The 24,615-nt window shown below is 48.0% G+C and overlaps 1 protein-coding gene and 1 pseudogene across 9 annotated transcripts in view; one reads left to right on the forward strand and one right to left on the reverse strand.

Annotated features, from left to right (window-relative positions):
* Positions 1 to 24,615, reverse strand: part of DOCK6 (dedicator of cytokinesis 6) — a 95,337-nt gene that overhangs the window by 37,045 nt on the left and 33,677 nt on the right. For 4 of the 8 annotated variants that reach the window (XR_013391156.1, XM_077921470.1, XM_077921471.1 and 1 more), the window contains 13 exons: positions 18,214 to 18,331; positions 17,458 to 17,528; positions 17,007 to 17,145; positions 15,851 to 15,952; positions 15,572 to 15,658; positions 14,782 to 15,013; positions 13,354 to 13,512; positions 9,348 to 9,523; positions 6,851 to 6,955; positions 3,883 to 3,972; positions 2,208 to 2,303; positions 1,372 to 1,512; positions 337 to 450 (listed from right to left, as the gene is read on the reverse strand). Coding sequence is in view for 7 of the 8 variants with exons in the window: in XM_077921470.1 (XP_077777596.1) it covers positions 337 to 450; positions 1,372 to 1,512; positions 2,208 to 2,303; positions 3,883 to 3,972; positions 6,851 to 6,955; positions 9,348 to 9,523; positions 13,354 to 13,512; positions 14,782 to 15,013; positions 15,572 to 15,658; positions 15,851 to 15,952; positions 17,007 to 17,145; positions 17,458 to 17,528; positions 18,214 to 18,331 (1,630 nt within the window). In the remaining variant the exon portion in view is untranslated. Of the gene's footprint in view, positions 1 to 336; positions 451 to 1,371; positions 1,513 to 2,205; positions 2,304 to 3,802; positions 3,973 to 6,850; positions 6,956 to 9,347; positions 9,524 to 13,353; positions 13,513 to 14,781; positions 15,014 to 15,571; positions 15,659 to 15,850; positions 15,953 to 17,006; positions 17,146 to 17,457; positions 17,529 to 18,213; positions 18,332 to 24,615 lie in introns of those variants that run through there. The other 4 variants (XM_077921472.1, XM_077921473.1, XM_077921474.1 and 1 more) reach the window with 3 other exon arrangements.
* Positions 19,348 to 23,813, forward strand: LOC144325987 (uncharacterized; annotated as a pseudogene). The gene is made up of 3 exons (XR_013391157.1): positions 19,348 to 19,655; positions 20,573 to 20,743; positions 23,667 to 23,813. The product of XR_013391157.1 is annotated as an uncharacterized LOC144325987 (transcript).

Genomic DNA, 24,615 nt, shown 5'->3' on the forward strand with positions numbered 1-24,615 from the left:
CCCACCTTTCCTCCAAGGAGCTCAAGGTGGCATACATGCTTTTCTTCTTCCCCGTTTTATCTTCACAACTACCCTACAAAGTAGACCTGTGGCTGGCCCAAGGCCACCCTATGATCTTCATGGCTGAACAGGGATTTGAACCCTGGTCTCTCAGGTCCTAGTCCAACACTCCAACCCCTACAACACACTGGATCTTTATGTTCTGCACATACAGAAAGTTTTCCGCATCCACCTATGTAAATAAAACTCTTGCCCTCTCTCCTAGTTATTGTGCCCTCTTCCAGGAGGTAAAATTAGCAGCCTGGGAAAAGAGAACCACTGGGTTCCTCTTGTTACCTGCTTGTAGTAAGAACGCAGGAGGTTGAAGACAAAGCCGCGATCCATGAGGGATAGTAGGTCATTGAGGAAAAAGGCCAGGCTGCTGTTGAGACGTTCCACTAGCTCAATATCCTGCAGAAGAAGCACAGAAGTATGTGAGGTGGCAATTGAAGGGGCTTCTGTGGGGCTCTGGCAACCCTGAATGCAGGTCAGAAACTGAGCAAATGGCAGAGGGGATTAAGACCATGTGAGCGAGTGCAAGCTGCTAGCACAGAATCAAAATGGGGCAGATATCTCACAGAATTCCCACACATTTCAATGAGGTTCATATAGAAGTTCTCAGCAGATTATACACAAAGGTTTCCATTTTGCTCCAGTTGTGAATTTTAAAGGGAGATCAAGAACAACTAGCCATCTTTGGATTCTTTTGTGGTTATATAATCACATAAACCATTTCTTTTTTAAAACCCACTTTAAAAAATTGTAGATTGTGGGGGGTTTTGCGGGGGTGTTAATACAGCCTAAGTCACTCAAATGTAATATATATGCACGAATGGATGCACATTTATAAAGAAGGTGGGTAAGACTTGCTGCATGTATCTACCTATATTATTAAGGGCTGCTATATCCCCACCATTAATGTTTTAATCTAGCAAGGATCCTATTTTATACAGATAGTCTGTTTTGGTTGTTTTTTAAAAATCACATTTTACATGAAAAGTGGGTCACAACAATATATTCTAGGGCATTCAGTGCAGGAAATTCCATATCCATTATGTTTTTTGTCACTTGAGAGATCCTAGGAGTTATATGAAAATGTAAAGCTTGGGTTTTATTTGTTTACACCTGTAGCTTAGGAGAAAGAATATGGAAAGCAGAGAAACCTGTACCTTGTTGCTCCCAACACTGAACTTTTTAAAGTTTGCACTCTAATGCAGGTCAAGGTTTAAAACATGCAAATTAAGTCACTTGGCTTGTTTGTAGAGTGATGCGGATAGAAAACTCTGAAGGAATGGATGGAGAGGAAGCCAAACAAAAGAAACTTGCACAAACCTTCTGGCAACGGCTGGCGATTTCGGCACTGACGGTGCACACCAGGGCTGAGATGTCATCAACAAAACGGCCAGGGAAACGCAGCTTGCGAGGTGCCTCCAGCTTGTCACACAAGAAGAGATGGTGTGCCATGCTCTTCACCTAAGAAGACCATCAAGGGAGTTTCATCCTCCTGGATCAGCAGCCACTGCCCAATTATTCTAACCCCTTTGGGAATTCCAATTTAGACTGAGCTGACCTGTACAGCTGACCATGGTTGGGGAAATCCTCTCTTAGAACAGTGCACTCCACTTGGGACTATCTGCACGTGAGCAGCTGAAAATCAGTTAGGCTGCTTAAACTACTGTGCCAAAGCTGCCGGCCTGACTGAAGAGAGGTTAAATATCCTAAAAAGAACTGGCAAAATAAGACAGGCAGAAAAGAATTTCACTTTAAATCTGAAAAGTCTGCCACTGGGATTATCACAGAGCGACTGAGCCACTCATAATTCTGTTCCTTTCGGAAACCTTCCTCGACTTCCAAATACAAAATGATGAAATTTGGACCTAGGTGTGGTGCTTTTAACAGAGCACCCTGTAGAACTGCACATCAGTTCTTTTCATTGCTTAATATTTTAGGGAAGGTGGTTGTTTTTTCCCAAAGGCTGATCTAGGATACACCTTGAGGGACAACTCAGTTCTCTCATAACTTTCTATAGTGACACTGTGCAAAGCAGAAATTTGGAAACTGGACAGCAAAGGGACATAAGGCAACACGTAAAGCCAGCAACCAGATCATGGATGCTCCTGGGCAGAAGGCCAGCAATTTTTTAGGGAGATCAGCAGCAAGGGGCATACCATCAACTGGAAGAAGAACCAGGCTTGATGCAAGGCAGCTTCCCGCACGGAACTGGTGCTCACCACCCACTGCAGGGCCAGTTCTTCATGAAGAAGCTAAAAGAGATTCACAAGGAGAGGAAACACTCAGCACGCCCCTTGCGGAAATTCAGCTCAACCATTGCAGGACTGAGTACAGAGTCACAGGCTGGTGCTTCTGGAGCTACCAGCTGCTTTCAAACCAGGGGAAGAGAAAGGGAGTAAAAATACAGCCCTCATCTGTACACCCTATTCTTCAACTCAGAATCTGTTTGATTGCCTGTCAAAAAAAAGTCACAGATCTTCAGAAGCTGCTGTTAGGTTAGAAAAACAATGAATGACAAAGACTAGGAAATGGGCCAGGTTTTGGAATACAGGCCTAGTCTGAAAAACCACAGATCCCTAATGAGATTTCTGGGGAGTCATTCATTCCCCAGTCAATTTACACAGATGGATGCTTCTTGGTGTAACTGACACCCACCCAACTCATCTCACTAAGATCACTGCCTCATCTCAGTCAGTGGCCAAGGAGTCAGAAGCCTTGTAGCATACATACTATAAACACAGCCATTGAGCGACTGGTTGTGTTGTTCAGGCCTCCTGCATGCAGAATGGGAATGAGGGGGGCACACACAAAACTGCTCTCGTGTCTAAACAGAGTTATCAGCATCCAACTTTCCCTTGTAGTTCTCAAAGTACTATTATCTGGATACAACAGCACAGTCTGGACTCTGGACCAATCTGCATTCAGAACTCGACAGGCCAGACCTACTTTCTTCCTCTTGATTAGGTTGGTGTGTTTTTTTAAATTCCATATAATGTTAAATATGTTATCAGTGAAATAGCAAAAGCTGAAGTGGCCAAGAGTCTCAAGTTGTCCTCCCTCCCAATGAGCTCCAGCCAGGAGCAGTTCCCATCTAGGACTGCCTAAAAGCAAGAAGCAAGTCTACATGTTTATTCCTGGCAGACACGTTGAAAGTCTCCCATAGACATGTGAAGAAGGTTCAGGTGAGTTGTGTATTATGAATATAAGACTCAGAGCAGCAGCTCTGCGAGAAAAAGCCAAAAAGATGGCAAATAACACTGAAGGAAAGAAAGTAGAGACTGAAGTATGAGAGCAAGCGGAATAGCATTCAAAGGAGGGTGGGATTTTTATCATGACTAAATTGGTTTAGTCCCCAAAATCAGCAGGGCCTGAATTTCTTCATGGCAGAAACCACCACAGATACATGATCTCCACCCAAAGGGCTTACCCAAGGCAATGCCACATCGCAGAGCTGCCTGCGCTTCTGTTGCCTATTCAGAGCACATAACATTGTTACACATTCACAACAACTAGCGCCACTTGCTTCTAAACCAAATACTTATACTCAGTGCTTTTTTTCTGGGGGGATGCATACCCCTAAACATTTTGCGAATCTAAGTTGGGCCTCACTGAGGGGCAGTATTTCAATATGAGTAGGAAAATGAGAGTACCCCTAAACATTTTTTTAGAAAAAAGAAAGCACTGCTTATACTAGATGGATTCGATGCATGTCTACTTGGAAGGAAGTTCCACTTAAATCCATGCAACTTACTCCCAAGGGTGCATAGGATCCTAGTCTTAAGTTTGTCTTCCAGGGCGACATGTCTGGGGTGCTTCCCAGTCTCTCTCTACCTTTTTGGTTGTTGATCTCATCGGGGTGGCCGGAGGAAAAGTGGAGTTCTCAAGATAGGAGGAGATACGATTAGGTGCTCGCTCCGCAGCCTGTGAGATGAGCAGAAGCAAGAGAGAAAAGAAGAGGACACAGTGGTGGTGAAGAGGTATTACTCAGGATGGAAGGAGGAGCGAGGTGATGGTTTGCAGGAAAAGTGGCCGGCTTCCTTACTGAGAGGAAGGAGCTCAGAATTTGAAAGCAAACCACAATTTGGAAGGAAGCAGGAGTCTAGAATGGATTTGCAAGGTCACCAAACTCAGGGCTGCATAACCTAGATCAAATAGGCCAAACCAATGCTTATATGCAACTCAGTTAACAAACAGGACGACTTCCCACACACAAGGGGAGAGCACGTTCAAGAAGAGTAATAAACACCAAGTGTAATCAACCTGTTGCCCTGAAAGGATGAGTACTTGTTGCACACAGGAAGAGCAGGAGGGTCCGTGGGGTTCTTTTAGGTAAAGACCCAGGCCTCCACTCCTGCCTGCCTCTTTAGTGGTGCACTGCTGTCCAGTTCAGTAGATTAGAAGGCAAACATACAGCAAAGGTATGGAGAGCACTTGCTTATAGCCATAGGATGCGCTCTCATCATAGCAGCTTTATTTTTTTAAGCTAGTATAACTATCAGCAGCTAGGCGAGACCGGTACATGCAATCCACAAAGCTGCCAGTAGATGGCACTGTTGCAGAGTGAAAGACAATTGCCCAATTTAGAGAGCTCTGATAAGGAAAATACAGTGATACCTTGGTTTACAAGCATAATCCGTTCCGGAGGTCCGGTTGTAAACCAAAACAGGTTGCAACCCAAGGCGTGCTTTCGTCAATGGGGCCTCCCCCCCCAAAAAAATCGGTTGTAATCCCCCCCCCCCAAAAAAAGGGACACACACTTCAGGGTTTGACGTGGTTGTAATCCAAAACGGTTGCAAACCAAGGTACCACTGTACCTAACACACCCTGTACTGAGAATGCTACATAAAATCACACAGGTTATGGCTTCTTCCCAATAATATTCACTGACTGCCAAGGGCAGGGTAGGATAGGATAGAATAGGATAGGTGAGGGAGACGCATCTTTCCCATGTAACAGGAGTGTCCAACGTCCAGCGCACATTAACAATTTCACAGAGAAGCATAATACCGGCCATATGTTTGCTGCGCATGGTGGAGGCAGCAGCTGTGCAAGCCAAGAAACTGCCTAATTTCACTGCGCAGAAGGACTTCGGAAGGTGGGTACTGTATTATATGGATGCAGAGAGAACCTTGGAAACCTTGAACCTCACATATGCTTAGGCTGCAAGTTCAAAAAAGCCAGGGAGCAAATAATCCACGCTGCTGTTTCCTTAAAACAAAAAGACGCTTAAAAAATTTATCTATCACATTTTTGCTTCTGTCTTTCCTCAGGGATCTCCAGGCAGCATACATGGGGTTAACCCCTACTCAATCTCATGCATCATCCTGCGGCACGTTAGGTTGTGAGGTGGAGACTGGTTGAAGGATATCCTGGAAACTTTATAATTGCTGACAGGGTGTGTTTTTTAACTGAAATCCCCTTAGTCCAACTTCCACAATCTCTGCACTGCACCACAACAGCTCCTCCCCCTCCCCCTTCCCGCTTTGAAGTGTGGCCCCTGGCAAGCAGCAGTTCCTGCGTCAATAGTTTATTCGCTGCTTTGGCCCAAATTAGACCTGCAAACCAAGCCAGTCGTTCCTCTGCATGCGCGATCCACCTGCCGCCTTCCCCTGCCCCTTCTGCCTTCCAGGCAGGGTTACCAAATGTCAAGTGCAAAGAATCCTGCCAACTGTGATCCATCATGGAAGGGAAACTGAAGCCTGAAGAGAATGCAGGTGGCATTTATAAAATAATCCATAAAGGAGATTTCACGACAGCCCTAACCCAGGAAGAAGCAGAGGAGGTGAGGTGCTGCCCAGTCTCCTAACTGCACTCCTAACTGTGTCAGACAGCATTATGTCTGCGCTGCTTTCAAACACTCTTCCAAACTGCTTTCAGCAAGCACAAAAGGGTCAGTTGCGTGAGGAAAATAAATAAAACCTTGCACAGACCTTTGCAAACAAACCTCTCCCCTGACATTACCAAACCTCAGATGACGGAAGGCTACCGATATCAGAACTATGCTTCCCGTGTCAGGCAGTGCAACCTTCATTGTACCACGCTGGGACTACGCCTCTAAAACCTAAGGCTGCCTTGGGCTCTTTTGGGAGGAAGGGTGGAATATAAACAGAATAAATAACAATTAATATTAATAACAATCAGTGCTTTGGGGTAGAAAATGAAGCACCAGTACTCCTATTTCGATCAAAGTGTCATGGGTACCACCACAAAATGGCTGCCATGGGGACTGAGAGACAGAGAGCTGGAGGTGAGTTCTGTCACAAAAAGGCACTAATAATAATACAGTCAAACCTTGGTTATCGAACGTAATCCGTTCCGGAAGCCCGTTTGGCTTCCAAGATGTTCGACAACCAAGGCGTGGCTTCCAATTGGCTGCAAGAGCTTCCTGCACTCAAGCAGAAGCCGTGGCAGATGTTCGACTTCCGAAAAACGTTCTAAAACTGGAACATTTACTTCCGTGTTTTCGGCATTCAGGAGCCGAAATGTTCTAAAACAGAGGCGTTCGGGAACCGAGGTTTGAATGTAATGCCATTCTTTTGGAGTGGCAAAGGAGAAGTGGATGAAATTTCAAAGGTCAGTCCAGGGAGACAGCTTTCATTTCCATTTTTTCATGAAAAACATGTCCCCTGGCACCCGTTGTGGTGCTCAACAGCCCCCCCCCCCAACTCGAGCCTTCTGGGAAAACATTAGTCTTTACCCCAACGCAGGCATTAATGGCAGGCACACCCTGGTGAGCAAGTCAAGGAGAGGAGCAAGGGGTCGGAGCACCAGGGAGAGGGGAGGGGAAAGGCAAAGGCACCTGCTTCAGATCCATGCTGGAGTTCGGATGATTCCTACGAAGCACAGACTTTGGGCCTCCGGGGGCATATGCTGAGTTGACCCAGGAGTGAGAGCGGTCAATCCCCTAGGGTAGCGTGCAAGAGAAGAGCAGGAAAGGAAAAACAATCAGAACCAAGAAACCAAAGGTAAAGAGCCACAACCATTGCTGTTGAGATCGCAGAGAAGGAGGAGGAGGAGGAGCCTTAGTTAAACCAGGGCCTGCAATTTCCATGCAAGTGACCAAAAGGAACACACACAAAGCATTATAATGCATTAGAAGCCCAGGTTTTCCATTGCCACAAAGCACATTGACTAGGGGGGCTGGGGCTGTGTGCCATATGTTTTATGGTCACAAAATGCACCTGAGTGGGGCACCAGTTTGTAGGGAAGTCAGGGAAGCAGGACAAAATAAGAGGGGAGGACATGGCATGAACACCTGTAAGGGTCTATACCTGGGGCAATTTGATTTTAAGGGGGGCAATTTGAAAATGAGTTATTAACAGTGGTTTTCTGCATTTCTTATGGTTCTAGGGGCCTCATATACAGTATATAAATATATATTGTGACATACACATTTTTAAAATTAAAATAAAATTATATGTTGGGGGGCATCAAGATTTTAGAGAAGCTTAGGTGGGGCATGGCCAAAAAAAGGTTGATAACCACTGATCTATACTGTCTCCCACTCTGCTTTCCTCCAATTATGAACAGCAAGCATGCACGTGGAGGGGGTGATTCTGATCAGAACAACAGCAGAAGCAAAGGGTTAAAGACCACCACTCACCCTGCCACCCACCCACCTCATGCCATGGTCCCGATCCAGTTTGACCTCCTCACCCCCGCACTGGCTGTACTTTCCTTTGTAAAACTCTTGCATACCAGGGCTAACCAAGTAACAAAACATCACACATACTCTGCCCCTTGAAGAATCTTAATGGCAGTGATCACCCTCCAATGTTTCAAAAGAGGGAAAGTATTATTTCAGGCAATTGTTTTTCCAAAACAAAGAATTAGGATTAGTGGCAGGGTGGTACAAGTTGGTGCTGGGCCCAGGAGGGTGGCGCTTGGGCACTCATGGCAAATGACTGCAATGACTACTGGACTCCTATTTATGTGATTATTAAAATGCCAGATGTATACTGACAGTTTATTACCAGTGGGAAACCTCTGGCCCACAGAGATGATTAGGCCCATCCAGGCCTCCCCACCTGGCCTACGAGGCTGTTTCAGTCAAATCACCTTCACCTGCCCTACATCTCATGTCACCTCCACCTGAAGTCATAAACGACATCTGGCGTGAGGCAGACAAAGATGGGGTTTGCAAGCAACCACAAAGTCTTGCACCTGCAAACCACCTTTAGTTACTGGGGCTTGCAAATAAACGTGCCTTTGCCTGCGTGGTTTGATTTCAAATCATGTAGGCAAAAAAAAAAGGGGGGGGGGTCACTTGACATCACTGTGCCATCCGGTGACTGACACATAAGCTGCCCTACTCCTCTATCAAACCTGGTCCATGGAGGGTGGGGGGAGATAAGGCTCTGATCCAAGGGATGGATCCAGCTTCACATCCTTGAGGTATATGATGCTCTCGGACAACTTTGGAACTCCCTCCCTGGAGAAGCTAGACTGGCTTCCTCCTTGTCCTTCTGCCAACAGGTAAAGACTTTCTTATTCCAAGAGGCTTTTGGGAACTGACTGCTTTTGATGAAAGGGCCGGTGCTGTGGTGTTTTTATTGCAACTCTCTGTATGATCTTTTATACCTATAAATAGTTTTAATTCTATCATTTTTGTAACGATTGGGCTTTTTCTTCTTCTATGTTTTTAGCTGTTCCTATTCTATCTGTATTCTGCCAACCTAGCAGTTCGAAAGCACGTCAAAGTGCAAGTAGATAAATAGGTACCGCTCCAGCGGGAAGGTAAACGGCATTTCCATGCACTGCTCTGGTTCGCCAGAAGCGGCTTAGTCATGCTGGCCACATGACTCCGGCCTGGTGGAATGCCCTGTCTCTTGAGACCAGGGCCCTACGGGATCTGATCTCTTTCCGCAGGGCCTGTAAGACAGAGTTGTTCCACCTGGCCTTTGGCTCAGAATCCGTTTGATTCCCTCCCCCTTTTTCTTTTTCCTTTCTCCTCCTATGATGAGATTGCTCCCTAATTGTTTTAATATTGTATCTTAATATTTTAAATTGTATTTTAATCAACTTGTTTTTATTATTGGTTGTTAGCCGCCCTGAGCCCGGTCTTGGCTGGGGAGGGGGGGTATAAATAAAAATTATTATTATTATTATTATGACCTGAAAGCTGTACACTGGCTCCCTCGGCCAATAAAGCGAGATGAGCGCCGCAACCCCAGAGTCGGGCACGACTGGACCTAATGGTTGGGGGTCCCTTTACCTTTATTCTATCTTTAAGCCACCTTTAGCCCCCATCATGGGAAAATAAATTAACAACAACAAGAACCCTCAGCAGCGCTTACCTTGCTGCCAACAATCTTCTGAACCTCTTCATCTGGGGAGTTTGGTGTGGTGGTCAGGTCAGGGTTGCTGTTGCTGATGCTTTTGGAGCGAGAGAGATTCAGGCTGACAGGGCGCCCCGTTGTGCGGGACAAGGTGGCGTACTGGATGGGGCCACTGTGGGGTGGCATTCCAGTCTCTGTAAAACACAAACACACACAAACCACTAGGTTAAGTCAAAGGACAGGCGGGCCTATTGGGGTGGGAAGAATGCTACTGAGGGACGACGCCTCCAGGAGTCACGAATAGGCCATCACTTCCCATGGCCATGAGAAGACAATGCGCTGCCACTGTGTCCCAATTTACCCTCCATTATTTTATCCTTGGATGCCTCCTCCCTGCACCAGAAAGGAGCATCTCAAGTGAAGAGTCCTTCTGGCTCAGCCAGAGGGCGTGATCTGGCCGGGACACACTTCTGCGCTCCAGAATTGCTTCCCCCGTAGGATCTGGGATACCTTCTTTTCAAGCTTTGTTTTTCCTCCATGTTCCGGTGGAATGGCCATGTTTCGTTGTTGGGTTTTATTAGTTGGTGCATCTTCCTAAGCTGTAGTACTTTCTGTCCTCAACCCCCTAATATCCCTATGGAAATTTAAGGCTCTACAAGTCCTGCCTTTCCTGGTGGGTACAGTCAGTTGCCCATAAATCAGGCATAGGCAAACTCCAGCCCTCCAGATGTTTTGGGACTACAATTCCCATCATCCCTAGCTAACAGAACCAGTGGTCAGGGATGATGGGATTTGTAGTCTCAAAACATCTGGAGGGCTGGGGTTTGCCAACGCCTGCCATAAATGGATACCCTCCTCTCTCCAGCAGAGCAGAAGAAACCTTCACTGCCTTTCGGCAAGCCCTAATAATGTTTTGCACCCTTTTTGGGGGTAGATCATCACCCGTATTTCTGAGTCTCTTTCCTCAAAAACGAGGACGATCCTGCCTCTCTGCATACCAGAGACCACTGAAGAGCAAGTAGCTGTGTTTAGGCCACTCCTTTTTCTGTAGGGCCAAGAGTCTGGTTTCCCATCCCCACTGCCTTGTTCCTGGCACAGAGCTGCCACTGAACACCAAAGGTAGAATGTGGAAGAGGCACTGCTAGGATGAAAATGTGCAGGGAGTGTTTACACTGAGAAGAAACTCCAGGAGCCTGGTGAAGGAAACTCAGAACATCGGTGGCTGCCCAGCTCCCTTGCTCTTTGGTGCCAGATCTAATCTGCACTTTTAACTGCCAGGCATGGTGCCAGGAGAAGGGGAAAACAGAAATCCCCAACCCTTGCAGCCAGAAAAGTTAGAGGATAAGGAAGTCTTAAGATTTTTCTATTTTTGTCCCCCAAGAGACTTTTGATAGTACTGCAGTCCATGGAGGACAAACACCGAATGATCCCCCTCCCCTGGCCCCTTGGGAGTCTGGGTTTTCCAGTACTGGGTGGAAGGAGCCAGCCCATAACTGGATGCTGTCTCCCTTCTGGGTGAGAAACATGCACAAGGGAGATTCTCAGTCCACTCCAATGATGAAAGAATTGAGATTAAGGAGGATGTGTTCACCACCCGTCACAGTGTGTTGGCTGAAGAGGAAGGGCTGCTAGCTGGGAAGAGGAACTGCCTTCAGTGCTCTGTGCAATGGCCTTCACATGTATGACCATGGATGTGGGGAAGGACCAAAGTCTCTCTTCCCCTCACCAGTGCAAGCCTGTTTCAAAGCAAGTGCACTTTACTTCACCAATTTAATATGTGCCACATCTTTCCCACCATCTCCTGCAAACCGCAACAAATAATCTCCCCTTATGCATCTCACTAAGAGTGTTACTATGACGTCATTTCACTATCAGAACTTCTTGGCTGGGGATGGAAGGGAAGTGATTGGTCCTCTTTTTTCCAAGTGGGGGTACTCTAAAAACCTCCTCCATCATATACATACATTCATTACCACGAATAAAGCTCATTCCTTTCACCCCACCCCTGTCAAGAATACAAAGAGAATGAAGATCTCGCGATACTGTTAATATTGGCTGAGAGCGCAGGGTGAGAGAGTACCATATTTCACTCCATAATGGTCACATTTTTAATGCTGATTTTTCTTTTCAAAAAAAGCAGGGTGCAACTATTATGTGGTGGCGACCATTACGCAGTGAAATGCGGTAAATGCATAGCTTAGCTTAGGTCTCTAACCCAATCCTGCAAGCCCCACACAGAGAAGCAGGAGGCCAGCTGCACAGGCCCTGTCGCAGGCAGTTACCGGGCACTGGGCACATCCACAGGTCCCAGCTGCCCGCCTCCAGGCAGGACCTTGCTGCTGTTGCATTTCTCCTCCATCGCTGGCTCTCGAGCCAGGCCTCCTCGGTTGCCACCGCATTTGCTCCCCGTGCAAAACTGCCTCATCCTCCACAGGCTGAGGGCTGACTCGGCCAACAGGCAAGTCCTACAGGCAAGCCTGGGCCCGCAGTGGAACAGGAAGAGGGTGGGAAACAGCTGTGCCAAGAGTTATTCCATTTACAAAAGCGGGGAAATGCCGTTGAGCAAAACAAAGCACTTCAGAGCAAAACAAAATGTCCGACTGACACCCCTGCGACTATTATGCGGGGAATGCTCTGGAGACTGATTTTAGGGTCCAAAAAAGGGGTGTGTGTGACTATTACATGGGGGCAGGGAGAGAGCTGATGTGCATTGAGACTAGTAGGGTTGGAGGTCAACAGTAAGTGGAGTCAATGATGGGTGAAGCCAACTAACTCCAAGTCTCCATCCTGCTCCCTATTGAGCCCTGCAAAGGAGGCACTGAAACAAAGGAGGAAGAAGCTGAGAGCCAGATGGTTGTAAGTTGGGGGTTGGCTGGGGGAAGAAATGAGGGCAGCACCCCATTTGCCCTAATGGACTAGCTTCCAGTAGCCACTAAGCCAGGGGTCGGCAAACTACGGTCCCTAGGCCAGATCAGGCCCATCTAGGTCCTGGGTCTGGCCCACACCGCAAAGCCGGAACCTGCTGCGAAGCTGAGACTCCCGGCAATGGCAGCGGGAGGAAAAGGCCAAGCGGCAGCAGCTCTGCCACTCAAATGCCGTGCCTGGTTTACCTCAGCGGCATTTGATTGGCAGAGACATCCCCGTGCCGCGCTGAGGTAAACCAGGCACGCCGTTTGATTGGCAGAGCCGCCGCTGCTCAGCCTCTTCCTCCAGCCAACGCCACCCTGGTGCTTCTGTGGGCCAGAGAGCGGAGCGGACGAGCTTGCTCTGCCTATCCACAAGAAGCAGCAGCAGCGGTGGTGGCGGCGGCAGCCCTTGGGAAGGTAAACACAGTGGCTGGGGAGTGGGGAGGACTACTTACCCCCTCACCTCTTCTTCCAGCCTCCCCCATGCCGCTTCTCTGGCCCACCACAAGGTCTGAGGGACAGTGGACCGGCCCACTACTAAAAAAAATTGCCGGCCCCTGCACTAAGCACATCAGCTTGAGCTTCTCATGCTCCATTTTGGGCTATGCACTCTGTCCCTAAAAGCTACTAGTCTACTGCTATGACTCATCCGCTTCAATTAGCCTTAAATTATTCAGAAGTCCCATCTGTCCCACGTATGACCTTTCCTGGCAGGAAACTCATGGAGCCAAGTTAGGCACCTCCCTGAACATGCCCATCTATCCCTTAGGGGCAGGCAACCTGCTGACTAATTTCATGGAGATAGAGGGAGGAGGAGAATAAGTGGAAGGAAAGAGATGGCAGGCAGAGAAGGAAGGAGCACTGCTCATTTTTGCCTCTCGACTCCAAGACTGCAAACATCTCACAGTGTCCGCTGGGTGCCGATTAAATCAGGCCGCTGTTTCCCTTGAGACAGAAACACACTGCTATCAGCACAAGGAGCTGGGCATCTCTCATAACTCTGGAGCGCCTGGGTTGCAGACCAGGGAAAATGGCACCCAGGGCAACATGAATGACAGCCAGGCACTTGCTCCTCCCTCCTCCTTCACACACACGGAACTAAACACTCTGTGCTATACCTGGTAAGCCTGGCTCTGCCACAGGAAGACGGAAAACGTAGAAGATGTAAGAGGCCAGCAGATGGTTGTGGCCATGCTGGTCCTGGCTGCTGTCAAGGTTCTTGTGGATCTGGTTCACCATCACGGCAATGGCTTCAAAGGCAGCACGGCCCAGGTTCACTGAGAAAATGGGGAGATGTGTGGACTTGTGTTAATGACCAAAAAGTGGCGCAAAACACCAAACACTGGAACAGAAAGGGCAAGCAAAGGTCAGATGGTTTTCAGCAAACAAGAAGGATAAAGGCTGCTTGATCTTGGGAATTCATAGCATGTTAGGGCGTGCATAAATTTGGAAAAAAGGAGCAAATGCGGGCTTTTTTATTGCCCAGTTTGCAAGGTCTACCACTTGTCGTTCTTCCTCCCCATCTCTAGTTCCTCGGACAACAAATGCACAGGCTGCTGAAAACTAAAAACCAAAAGAAAACACTTCCCTACGTTTAACCTGGGAAGAAGGTTGACCTTGTGCCAAAAATGTAGTGAATGTGTTTCCAAAAAATAATGTTTTCCTTCAGAAATCCTTACATAGAAAGATGCAGCTGTAGCTAGAATTAGGCGCAGAAGAATACAGATACAAATGGGACTTTGGTCTTCTTTATTGCTGTGTGCTGTACTTTAGAAGAAGAAAGGCACATCGTAAATCTTTCTTGCTCACTGCTTCCAACACCTGCTTTAAAGCATGACGTGGTGTGGGGTGGGAAACATCAGGAGGGGCTCTTGACCCTGAAAGAAAAGACCTCTCCCCTTCCCATGAGTTCTCAGTTTTTGGCAGAAGACTTGGGTGAGGGGGAAACAACAAAACACATTGTCCCTAGCAAAAGGCAGATCTTTCAGAGAAGTGAATTTAATTGTGACAGCAACACTGGCAATCACGTAAATGGAAAAGTAATAAGCAACTGTCTGTAGATGACTGGTTAAAACAACTGTGGTACTGAAATGCCCCAAACATAACAGCCCTCCACTTTTATATTAAGAAAGGAGTTTTGTTCAAAAGTAGTCTCTTTTTTCCTGGGGAACCCCACCCAAATTTAACCAACTGAATGGTGCGCTCTTATATTTATGACTTGTTTTATGTGTATTTCTTTTTCATTCGACTCTTCCCAACCTGCGAGCTGACTCATTTTAACACACATCCTTCTACTTCCAGAGTTATGAAGCCGGGATTCTATCACAACCCATGTTTCCCTTACCCTGTCCTTGGAGTGAGTGATGCCAGTATGGAAAACCTTGTCTCTTACCATAAGACTGTGCGAAATGTGAGAATGCTTCAATTTCAGGTTCTGAAGACCCTTTGTGAAGCATCCCAGATGCTCAACCAAAGAACTCAATATGGCCCAGACAATGGTAACCATGGGATAGGGAGTGGAATAGGAGGAGAAGCACAGCACTCACCTATCTGCCCTGCGATAACAGGTGGGTACACAATGAGTTGGATGAGCTTGTTGAGAATCTGGTGGCTAAAGACAACCAGGGACTCCAAGCTAGCCACTCGTAGGTTGCCCACACTGGATTTCAGCTCAGAATCCATGTTGTTTTCTGTGAGGATTACGTCTTTTAGGCGGAACGGAAAAGTGTATTCTTCCAGCACATGGATCAAGGTGAAGAACTTGTCCAGAAATGGGTCCTGCCAGGATAAAGGATAAGAAAACTATGGTGTAACTCAGAGTTCAAAGCATCTCTTAAATGTGGAGTGTCCTTTATTCACTTCAACATCAACGGAAGAACAGATATGTGCTATCTCAAGAATCCTTTGTATGTCTTTGATAATTTCTCTTTGAAAGAGTAAGGATTGCCAAGTTGAACCAAACTGATGTTCAGTCCAGCTCAGTATCCTAAACCCCAGAGAGGTAAATGGCTCAGATGTATGGTCTCCCAACATGCATTGTTTTGATGAAGTAACCAAGAAAACCCCATTTCTCTCTCTGAGATGCTCCTTGATTTTTCCAAACTGAAAAACAAGGCAACTGTTTTTGAGCTTCCAAAAAAACATTGCAAACAGCTTTCCACAAGCATGATGCTAGAAAGTGAGCTAGCATCAGGCTTTAATTTAGTTCAAAGCTTGGAGACAGGACAGTTGATGCAGGAGCAAAAATCCCAGCTGGCATGCAAGAAAAAGGCTCAACTGAGTCTTGCTTCTACATTCCGTTGCTTGCAACATGAAAACCTCACCACCTCCTCTCACCTGAGTATGGACAGAAGACACTGCCAGCACCTCCACATTGAAGACCCCCTTGTGGTTATCCACCCATTTCATGCCAGGCAGCTGTACCTACAAAGAAGCAACGGGGATAAAATATAATGCCACTAAAGGGCGTCTGCAAAGGAATGAGAGAAGAAGGAAAGCTGGAGATGAGAGGCAGCAAGGAAAAGAAGAAGAGAACATTCCTCATTTCAGCATGTAAGGAAAAGCCCTTCAAGGGACTCTCCTTTCCCCAGGCTACTTACAACAGCCGCTACTTACATCAGGGGTGAGTACCGAGTAGCTGGGAGGAGGCTTGTCAACAGACACAGGCAGGCAAAATTGTCCTGTTCTCAGCCGGCCATGTTGCATGAGGGGGATCCACTAGAGAGAGAGAGAAAAGGCCTGAGTGAGTCCTAGGAGGATGGTATGTCTTCCCTTGTCAGTCCTTCACCTGCCCCTCCCTGCCCACAGACTGCCTTTACTGAGCAGGGGACAGCAGCAAATCAAATACTGCCTGCTGAGAAATCTTCAGTACTCAAGGTGGGTGGAAGGACAGGAATCCCACACAGGAGATGGAAGGGCTCTCTCTGTGTCCAGGGCAGCTGTCTACCAGCTCCATCTGGTATGCAGGCTGAGACCTACCTGCCTGCAGGCTGTCTCACCAGAGTGATGCAGGTTCTGATTATCTGCCGCTTGGACTACTGCAATGTGCTCTACGTGGGGCTACCTTTGTAGGTGACACGTAAACTACAATTAATCCAGAATGTGGCAGCAAGACTGGTGACTGGGAGTGGCCGCCAAGACCACATAACACCAGTCCTGAAAGACCTACATTGACTCCCAGTGCGTTTCCAAGCACAATTCAAAGTGTTGGTGCTGACCTTCAAAGCCCTAAACGACCTCAACCCAGTATACCTGAAGGAGCGTCTCCACCCCCATCGTTCAACCTGGACACTGACGGGAAGCTCCAAGGGCCTTCTGGCAGTTTCCTCACTGCGAGGTTACAGAAAACCAGGCAGAGGGCCTTCTTGGTAGTGATGCCTGCCCTGTGGAACGCCCTCCCATCAGATGTCAAGGGAATAAACAAGTATCTGACTTTCAGAAGACATCTGCAGGCAGCTCTGTTTAGAGAAGTTTTTAATGTTTGATGTTTTATCGTGTTTTTAATATTCTGTTGGGAGCCGCTCAGAGTGGCTGGGGAAACCCAGCCAGATGAGCAGTGTATAAATAAAAAATTATTATTATTATTATTAGGAGGCCTTCCACAGTGTCAGGATATGGGTTCATCTAGCCCAGAGCCGTTTAAGTGGCAGTTGCTCTCCAAAGTCTTGAAGTTACCAGAAATCTTTTGCCACATGGGTTTTGAACAGAGGAGCTTCTGCACATGAGCTGGGTTTCTGAGCTACGAAACGCCATGGGTTCTGAAAGCACTCACTGTGTAGCCAACTGGGGTCTCCAAAGGCGTATTTTGCTTCTGCTGACAGCTGATATGGTAAAAGGTAAAGAGCAGGTGGTGGTTGTCCGTCAGGTTGGCTGGGATCTTTAGCTTGAACTCCTCGTAAAACTCAGGGGACCTGCAGGATACAAGAGGGATGTCACAGTGGTCCACCAGGAGCCAGCATTGGCTAAGCCAGAGCCTCACCCACCCACAGGGGATCAACTGCTCTTGAATGCATCAGACAATTTCTAATTTCCTCGGGAAAGAAAACTGCCAGGAAGAAGATTGCACTGGAGAACAATGCTTATTTTTATGAGGCAGTTAGCTTGGGAGACCGCTGGTTCCTTATCCAGGGAGCTGTGCATCCTGATCAAAGCTGCAACTCTCCCCTCCCTGCCTCATTTGCAACAATTATCCCGTCCTGCCACCATAGTTACTTAGGACTCACTTGTTATGGTATACAACAGCTGTGTAAGCTTCTTTTGCAAAGTCACTGCAACTCGATTTCCCAAAGATGACCTGGGGTTGTTAGGAAAGGCAGAAATAGACTTAGTCAGAGACAGGGAGGCTGAAGTCCAGCAGACCGCAACGGTCAAAGGGGCACCTGGAAAGGCTATGCAATTTTCAATGTTTGCTTGCAGAAAAAAAATTACCCGGTATGTCTCAACGCTTTTCCACATTGGCTAGAGACTCTCACCAATGCCACTGCCCTCTCCTTAATCCCCCTGAGAAACTAAAAGGGGTGGTGGCAACAGCAGCATCTGCCACCTGAACCAGGGAGGCTACAGAAGGAGTTACTTCGGTCATTGGCTAGAATTCAGCGTGGAAGGTCACCAGCTGCCCACCCTTAGCATGAAAGCACCACCCCAGAGGCTTAGATCTGCCGCAGATGTAGCTATATTTTCCCATAGATGAGGACTAGGATCTTGACCCAAGAGGGCCTTACAAGAATGGGAACTGTGAATCTGCTTAGCAAAACTGTTCCCTCCAAACTACGTATAATTAAGAGAAATGGGAGAGTTCAAAACACAGAGAGGGACTGGCTAGGAGACTAAACTTTCGGACAAAATGGCATATTGGGCTCTTCCTTTCATATATTCAGATGTTCCCTTGCTCCCTCACAGCACAACCTAGATCTTTGCTCCAGAAGGCCAGTGGAGCTGCAAAAGTTGTAAGAAAGCCACAGGGATTTTGCCTCACTCACTGGCATGGCTTGGCCAGGGTCCTCTCCAGCCATGAACTGGAGCTTCACCGCGATGTTCCGCACTGAACCTTGCCGACTGCTGAAGTTCAGGCTTTGGGGGTAAACATACAGCAGGTTCCTGCAAGAGAAGGGGAATCTTTACAGTTCTGAGGGAGAGCGGCAGCAAATGTGTACATGGCAGAGAGACCCATAACTGATGTGATTGCCAGAACACCTTTTCCTTATCTGCAAAAGAAATCCATGTACACCTGCTGGGAATCAGTTGCACTCAACGATTAAGGAACCACTTAGTAGGGATTTTCACAGGCTCTGCAGATAACTTAGAATGTGTTGTGTTCAGAGTTTCAGCCCACCAACAGCTCCTACTCCATTTCCTGCCCATTCCCCATTCCCCGCCCGCAGTTGGTCAGAGTTCCATATGCACAGAGCATGCTCAGTCCATACCGAACTGTCTTGGACCCTTTCTCCTCCCCGCCACCACCACTTAGTTTACTCCTAATTATTTTTGCATTTCTGCAACTTGTCTCATGTCTCCCTTTTGCGCACGAGCGGTGTCCTTTTGGCTACAGAATGATCCACATTCCGAGACCGAGTTTGCAATGAGAACATAGGCTCCTGCGCAGCTCACCATCGTGCAGAGAGAGTGTTTGCATGGAGCGGGGGATGAGAACAACAGAAATGGCAAGAGATGCGGCATAAAGGTAAAAGAGCAGGAGACCTTTGGAGCATCAAATCTTTGCATCACGCCAGTCCTTCATGCCACCCTCTCCAAGAGGCAGCGGATTACATCACGTTGCTCCATCCCACAGCCCAGCCAGGATAAACATAGCCAGCATTTGGACAGACATGCCACCTTCCCCTCCCCGCAACCCCTGAATAGCCCTTGCAACCCTTCAGAGGTGCCAGAATCCAAAGTCAGCCTTTAGGTACCTCTGCAATAAGCTGCCATCTGCCAGCATTGTGCAACTCTGTTGCCCTAGGTCAGAAGTTCTGTGCCCATGCTAAAAATACTGCTGGCTCATTAAATGCTGGAGTGGGTTGCTCAGTCCAGCTCAATCGTCTCTTTCCCCATCGGACCCCTCCCTCGCTTCTGCATATAAAGCGGCAGGCTTACTCCCTTCGGTTTTTCCACTGGCTTGCAAGTCACAGCCATGCTGACTTTCCTATTCCTGAGTATCTTGCTGCCTTCTGCAGCCATGCTTGCCCCTATCCTCACAGGCCCGCAGCAGCCGGCGGCCCCGCAGGAGGTAAACATTCTTTTCTACGGGGTAATGCAGTTCGCCAGCACGCTGAGTGACCTCTACGAGTCCACGACGCAGAAGCTTGACAAGATCAGACGCAGCTCCGACTTCTACGAGCGGGGCTTGGAGGAGCTGCGTCGTCAGACCCAAAGAGCCCAGTAGAAGCAGGAAGAGATCAGAGATATTGTTGAGGGGCTGGAGGTAACTGTGTTTAAATTACAAGGGCAGGGGAAGGAGGGAAGACAGCGCCAGCCCAGATTAAAAGGCATTGCACTAGAGCAAAGCGGTAGCCATATTTTGCTGGTGGGACAACAGGGCCTTGACCAGCTTTATGAAATGCTGCCCCCCCCCCCGCCCTTGCTGATTAGACAGGCAGTTATGATCCTTTGCTTCAGATGCCTTTTGAAAACTTTTCCTTTTTAAAAAACCTCCCAGCTGAACTGTTGCTTTCAGTTCGCAGCCAATATGACAAAAAAATGAGGATTTTTATTGTGCACTGTAATTTTGCTTACTGGCTGGTTTTTATATTACCGTATTGGCCTGAATATAAGCCACACCTTTCCCCCCAAATTCCGACTGGAAAAGTTAAAGTGCTGCTTATATTCGCAACCTTATGGTATGCAGCCAGGAGCGTGGGGCAAACAGCGCCAGGAGCGTGGCAAAGCAGTGCCTACCCCACACGGAGTCCCCCATCCTCTCCCCCAAGGCCTGGAAGGGAGACAGCGAGGAAGTGGAAAGGCTGCCAGCAACATAATGCAGCTCCCCCCCCCTCAGGCTTATGTTTGGGTATTTTTTAATCCCCCCCCTCCAATTTTAAAGGTGCGGTTTATATTCCGGGTGCGGCTTATATTCGGGCCAATGCGGTATATACTCTAGTCCATAGTTTGGATATTCTGTGTTAAGCATTTTACAATTAAAAAACAAAAACAAATGAATAACGAAAGCTAAGCAGGGGCTTACACCTATAGCTCCATATTCAATCTTGTAATCTTCCAACTATACAATGTTAAGTTTCCCTACCTAGTCTCGCTCCCCCCCCCCCACCAGGGTCCCACCTTCATCAGAGAGCCCCCTTGGTCAGTCTTCCTCATCCACCATTCCTGCTCTTTCTTTGATAGGATAAGAGCCTGGCAAGACGACAGCAGGCTCACAGCAACAAGGAGGTGTTGCAGAAGATGCTTGCGGGCCAGCAGGACCTCGTGCGACAAGTGAAGGCGCTCGAAGGGATGCTGGCTATCATGGAAGAGCGAGGTTTCCAAAATAAGGGACGGGAATTTTCTGCTTTGAAGGTAATCCGCCACCTTCTCCTCTGTAAGGTGGCACCCTAAGTCACTTGTTCTGGCCCCCTTGCAGTTTCTGCCACTCTGCTCTCCAAAATCTCTAGGGGGCTTGAAGAAGTGCCTAGACTCTGAGCTCTGAGCTAATCTGTACAGCATGAGAAGCCATCTCCATGTAGCCCCACTGATCACTACACTCAAACTTACAGATACAGTAATGAACCAACTCATGCATAGGTCAATGGACATGGACTCATATAGAAAATCTTGCCCATGGGTAGGCAAACTAAGGCCCGGGGGCCAGATCTGGCCGAATCACCTTCTAAATCCGGCCCGCGGATGGTCTGGGAATCAGCGTGTTTTTACATGAGTAGAATGTGTGCTTTTATTTAAAATGCATCTCTGGGTTATTTGTAGGGCATAGGAATTTGTTCATTTTCCCCAAAAAATATAGTCCGGACCCCCACAAGGTCTGAGGGACAGTGGACCAGCCCCCTGCTAAAAAAGTTTGCTGACGCGTGATCTTGCCCCTCACCCCTCTAGCTCTTCCATTCATAGAGGGTGCAATCATTGAATGGGCCTTCTCCACAGGAGGAGGCCTCCAACTGGTAGTGGAACCAAAGCTCCACCAGAGGCTTCTAGCTAGTCAGCCAGCAGCCACGGGGAACTTGCTGAGGAGAATGGTTCAGCTTGCTCAAGCAGCCACAGGGAGAGCAAAGTGGGGAGATAAAGAGGCTGCACCCCTGAAAGAAACTGGCGGTGATGGGGACTGTCTTACTCCAAATGTCCAGTAGAGGTGGGGACTTCCTCACCACCATTTAAAGATCCTAGGAGGTTGCAAGCCTCCACAATCCCAACTACCTCAAACTCTTCGGCATGGACAGCAGAAGCCTCAGTGGCCGCCGCCTGGCATTTGCACTGCTATCAAAGGCAGCCAGAGATCATGGAACCTTCTAAGCCTTTGACAGCATTGCATGAACAGGAGAAGCCCTACTGGAACCCCTTTGTGCCATGCAAAGCTGTTATTTGCAGCTGAGCCAATGTAATTGTGATTTCTGCATTGTAGGGGCTGGATTAGATGATTCTCAGGGTCCCTTCCAACTCTACAATTCTATGATTCTACAATAATAATTCCCATGGCCAGATGAAGTCCTGACAGAACCCCTGTGGGCTCCATGAAGCTGTCGTTTTGAGGGCTGGCTGGGTGAGAAGGAGTTAAGTTGGGAATTTGTGTTATTCAAAGCCAGATAAGAATTTGGGAGCCTTGTAACCCTTTCCTCCTCTTTGAGCCAAGCTTGATGGGGCCCCAAAGCTCACATCCAGGCCTGAGCTAGGAAAGCTTCACACCAAGCACAGCATAACATTCCAGCTCTCTCAAAAGCAACACACAGATGCTCGAAAGCTCAGTGGCAGGATCTCATTGCTCTGAAATATCAAGCCAGATCCCAACCCGTTTTAAACTCATAAGCTTATTTTCAGCTTATCCAAATCTCTTTTAAGGTACCGTCTGCTTTAACAGCATGAACAGCAGGGAGGGGTGTGCGTGGAGAGGCAGAGAGGGTAAGGATTAGGGCTCTCCGAGCTCAGTGCATAAATAAGACTAGGCAGTTATTTACTCCCAAGAGGGGAAGTACTGTTTTGGGGGGACAGGGGTCAGGCAGGTGTGGAGGACTCCCTGGTCCTTAATGGGGTAACTGTGCCCCTCAAGGACAAGGTGCGCAGCCTGGGAGTCATTTTGGACTCACAGCTGTCTATGGAGGTGCAGGTCAATTCTGTGTCCAGGGCAGCTGTCTACCAGCTCCATCTGGCATGGCAGCTGAGACCCTACCTGCCTGCAGACAGTTTTGCCAGAGTGGTGCATGCTCTAGTTATCTCCTGCTTGGACTACTGCAATGCGCTCTACGTGGGGCTACCTTTGAAGGTGACCCGGAAACTACAAGTAATCCACAATGCGGCAGCTGGTCTGGGGACTGGGAGTGGCTGCTGAGACCATATAACACTGGTCCTGAAAGACCTACAATAGCTCCCAGTACATTTCCAAGCACAATTCAAAGCACTGATGCTGACCTTTCAAGCCCTAAATGGCCTTCGGCCCAGTATACCTAAAGGAGCATCTCCACCCCCATCGTTCAGCCCAGACACTGAGGTCCAGCTCCGAGGGCCTTCTGGCAGTTCCCTCACTGGGAGAAGTGAGGTTACAGGGAACCAGGCAGAGGGCCTTCTTGGTAATGGCGTCCATCCTGCGGAATGCCCTCCCATCAGATGTCAAGGAAATAAACAACTCTCTGACTTTTAGAAGACATCTGAAAGCAGCCCTGTTTAGCGATGTTTTATCGTGTTTTTAATATTCTGTTGGGAGCCGCCCAGAGTGGCTGGGGAAACACAGCCAGATGGGTGGGGTATAAATAATAAATTATTGTTAAGTTATAGAGGGAAACCTGCATGTAAGCAGCAGCAGCAGTAGTACCTCTGTCTCCTCCTGGCTCTTGATATCAACTTGTCATAAGAGCACCACACTCCTCTCTCTATTAGCACTGCTAGTAAATTGAGCATGTTACCCCTTGCAGAAAGCATTAGTAATGGCTGCAACAGCTCTCCAGGATTGACTTCTTGGGTGAAGCAGAATACTAGGCTGAAATTGTGACTGTATTACAACCAGAAAACATCCCTATGGCATAGTCCTGCTGAAGAGGGATCATATTCTGCACTGGTTGTGAGGGGAAGTGGCAGAGAGAAGGCCTAATAACTGTATGAATAGATGGGCCAGAATGGGAAGTGAATGAAGTCATGGTTTAGGAGTCCCCAGGGTTGAAAACTGAGATGAGGAATTCCCCAGGGTTGCAGACTGAGATTAAGGGGTCTAAAACATCAGAAACTGCTAGCAATGGATAAGAGAACCCCCTCGTCTCAGTTAACCGATATCCTCTCCCCTCAGGCACACATGCAACAACAGAATCTCACCATCTGGTCCCTGCTGAGAGCTACCCAACAGCAGCAGCAGCAAATGGCTCGGCAGACAGAACAGCTGCTCTGGATCCAAAGACTAGCAAGGCAAGAGGTGCTTCTTGGGGACGTTTCATAAACAAAGATCAAGTTAGTGTGTTGCTGTGATAAGGACAGGTCCTGGCTCAAAGCTGCTGCCATTTGCTAGTTGTGGTAACCGTCTTTCTGATGCAGGGCACTCATGCCAAGATCTCAGTAATGTAAAGTACCCTTACTATAGTAATGGGCGCTGTGGTCTAAACCATTGAGCCTCTTGGGCTTGCCAATCAGAAGGTCGGCGGTTCAAATCCCCGCAATGGAGTAAGCTCCCGTTGCTCTGTCCCAGATCCTGCCAACCTAGCACACCAGTGCAAGCAGATAAATATGTACTGCTGTGGCAGAAAGGTAAACGGCATTTCCATGCGCTCTGGTTTCCGTCACGGTGTCCTGTTGTGCCAGAAGCAATTTAGTCATGCTGGCCACATGACCCGGAAGCTGTCTGTGGACAAACGCCGGCTCCCTCGGCCTGAAAGTGAGATGAGCCCCGCAACCCCATTCTCGCCTTTGACTGGACTTAACCATCCAGGGGTCCTTTAACCTTTTCTTTTTTTAAAACTATGGAATAATCATGGGAGGGTACCAGAGGAGGGAAGAAACAAGTCTGATCCCCAATACACAAAGAGCACCACACATGCCTCTAACTTGCTAAGAATTCAAAGACGAGGACATACGCTAAGAGCCCAGGCCTCTGGGGCCACAAATAAGGAAGTCCACTTGAGGGAACGTAGGTTTGATCTTTGAGATCCGCTTGCTTAATGCCGCCTTACTTGTCCTTGTTTCCAGATGAAGAATCACAAAGTTGTGAAGCTGAACGTGGGGGACCTGGACAAAGACACCACAGC

The sequence above is a fragment of the Podarcis muralis genome, chromosome 17 (assembly GCF_964188315.1).
Source record: "Podarcis muralis chromosome 17, rPodMur119.hap1.1, whole genome shotgun sequence".
Lineage (NCBI taxonomy): Eukaryota > Metazoa > Chordata > Lepidosauria > Squamata > Lacertidae > Podarcis > Podarcis muralis.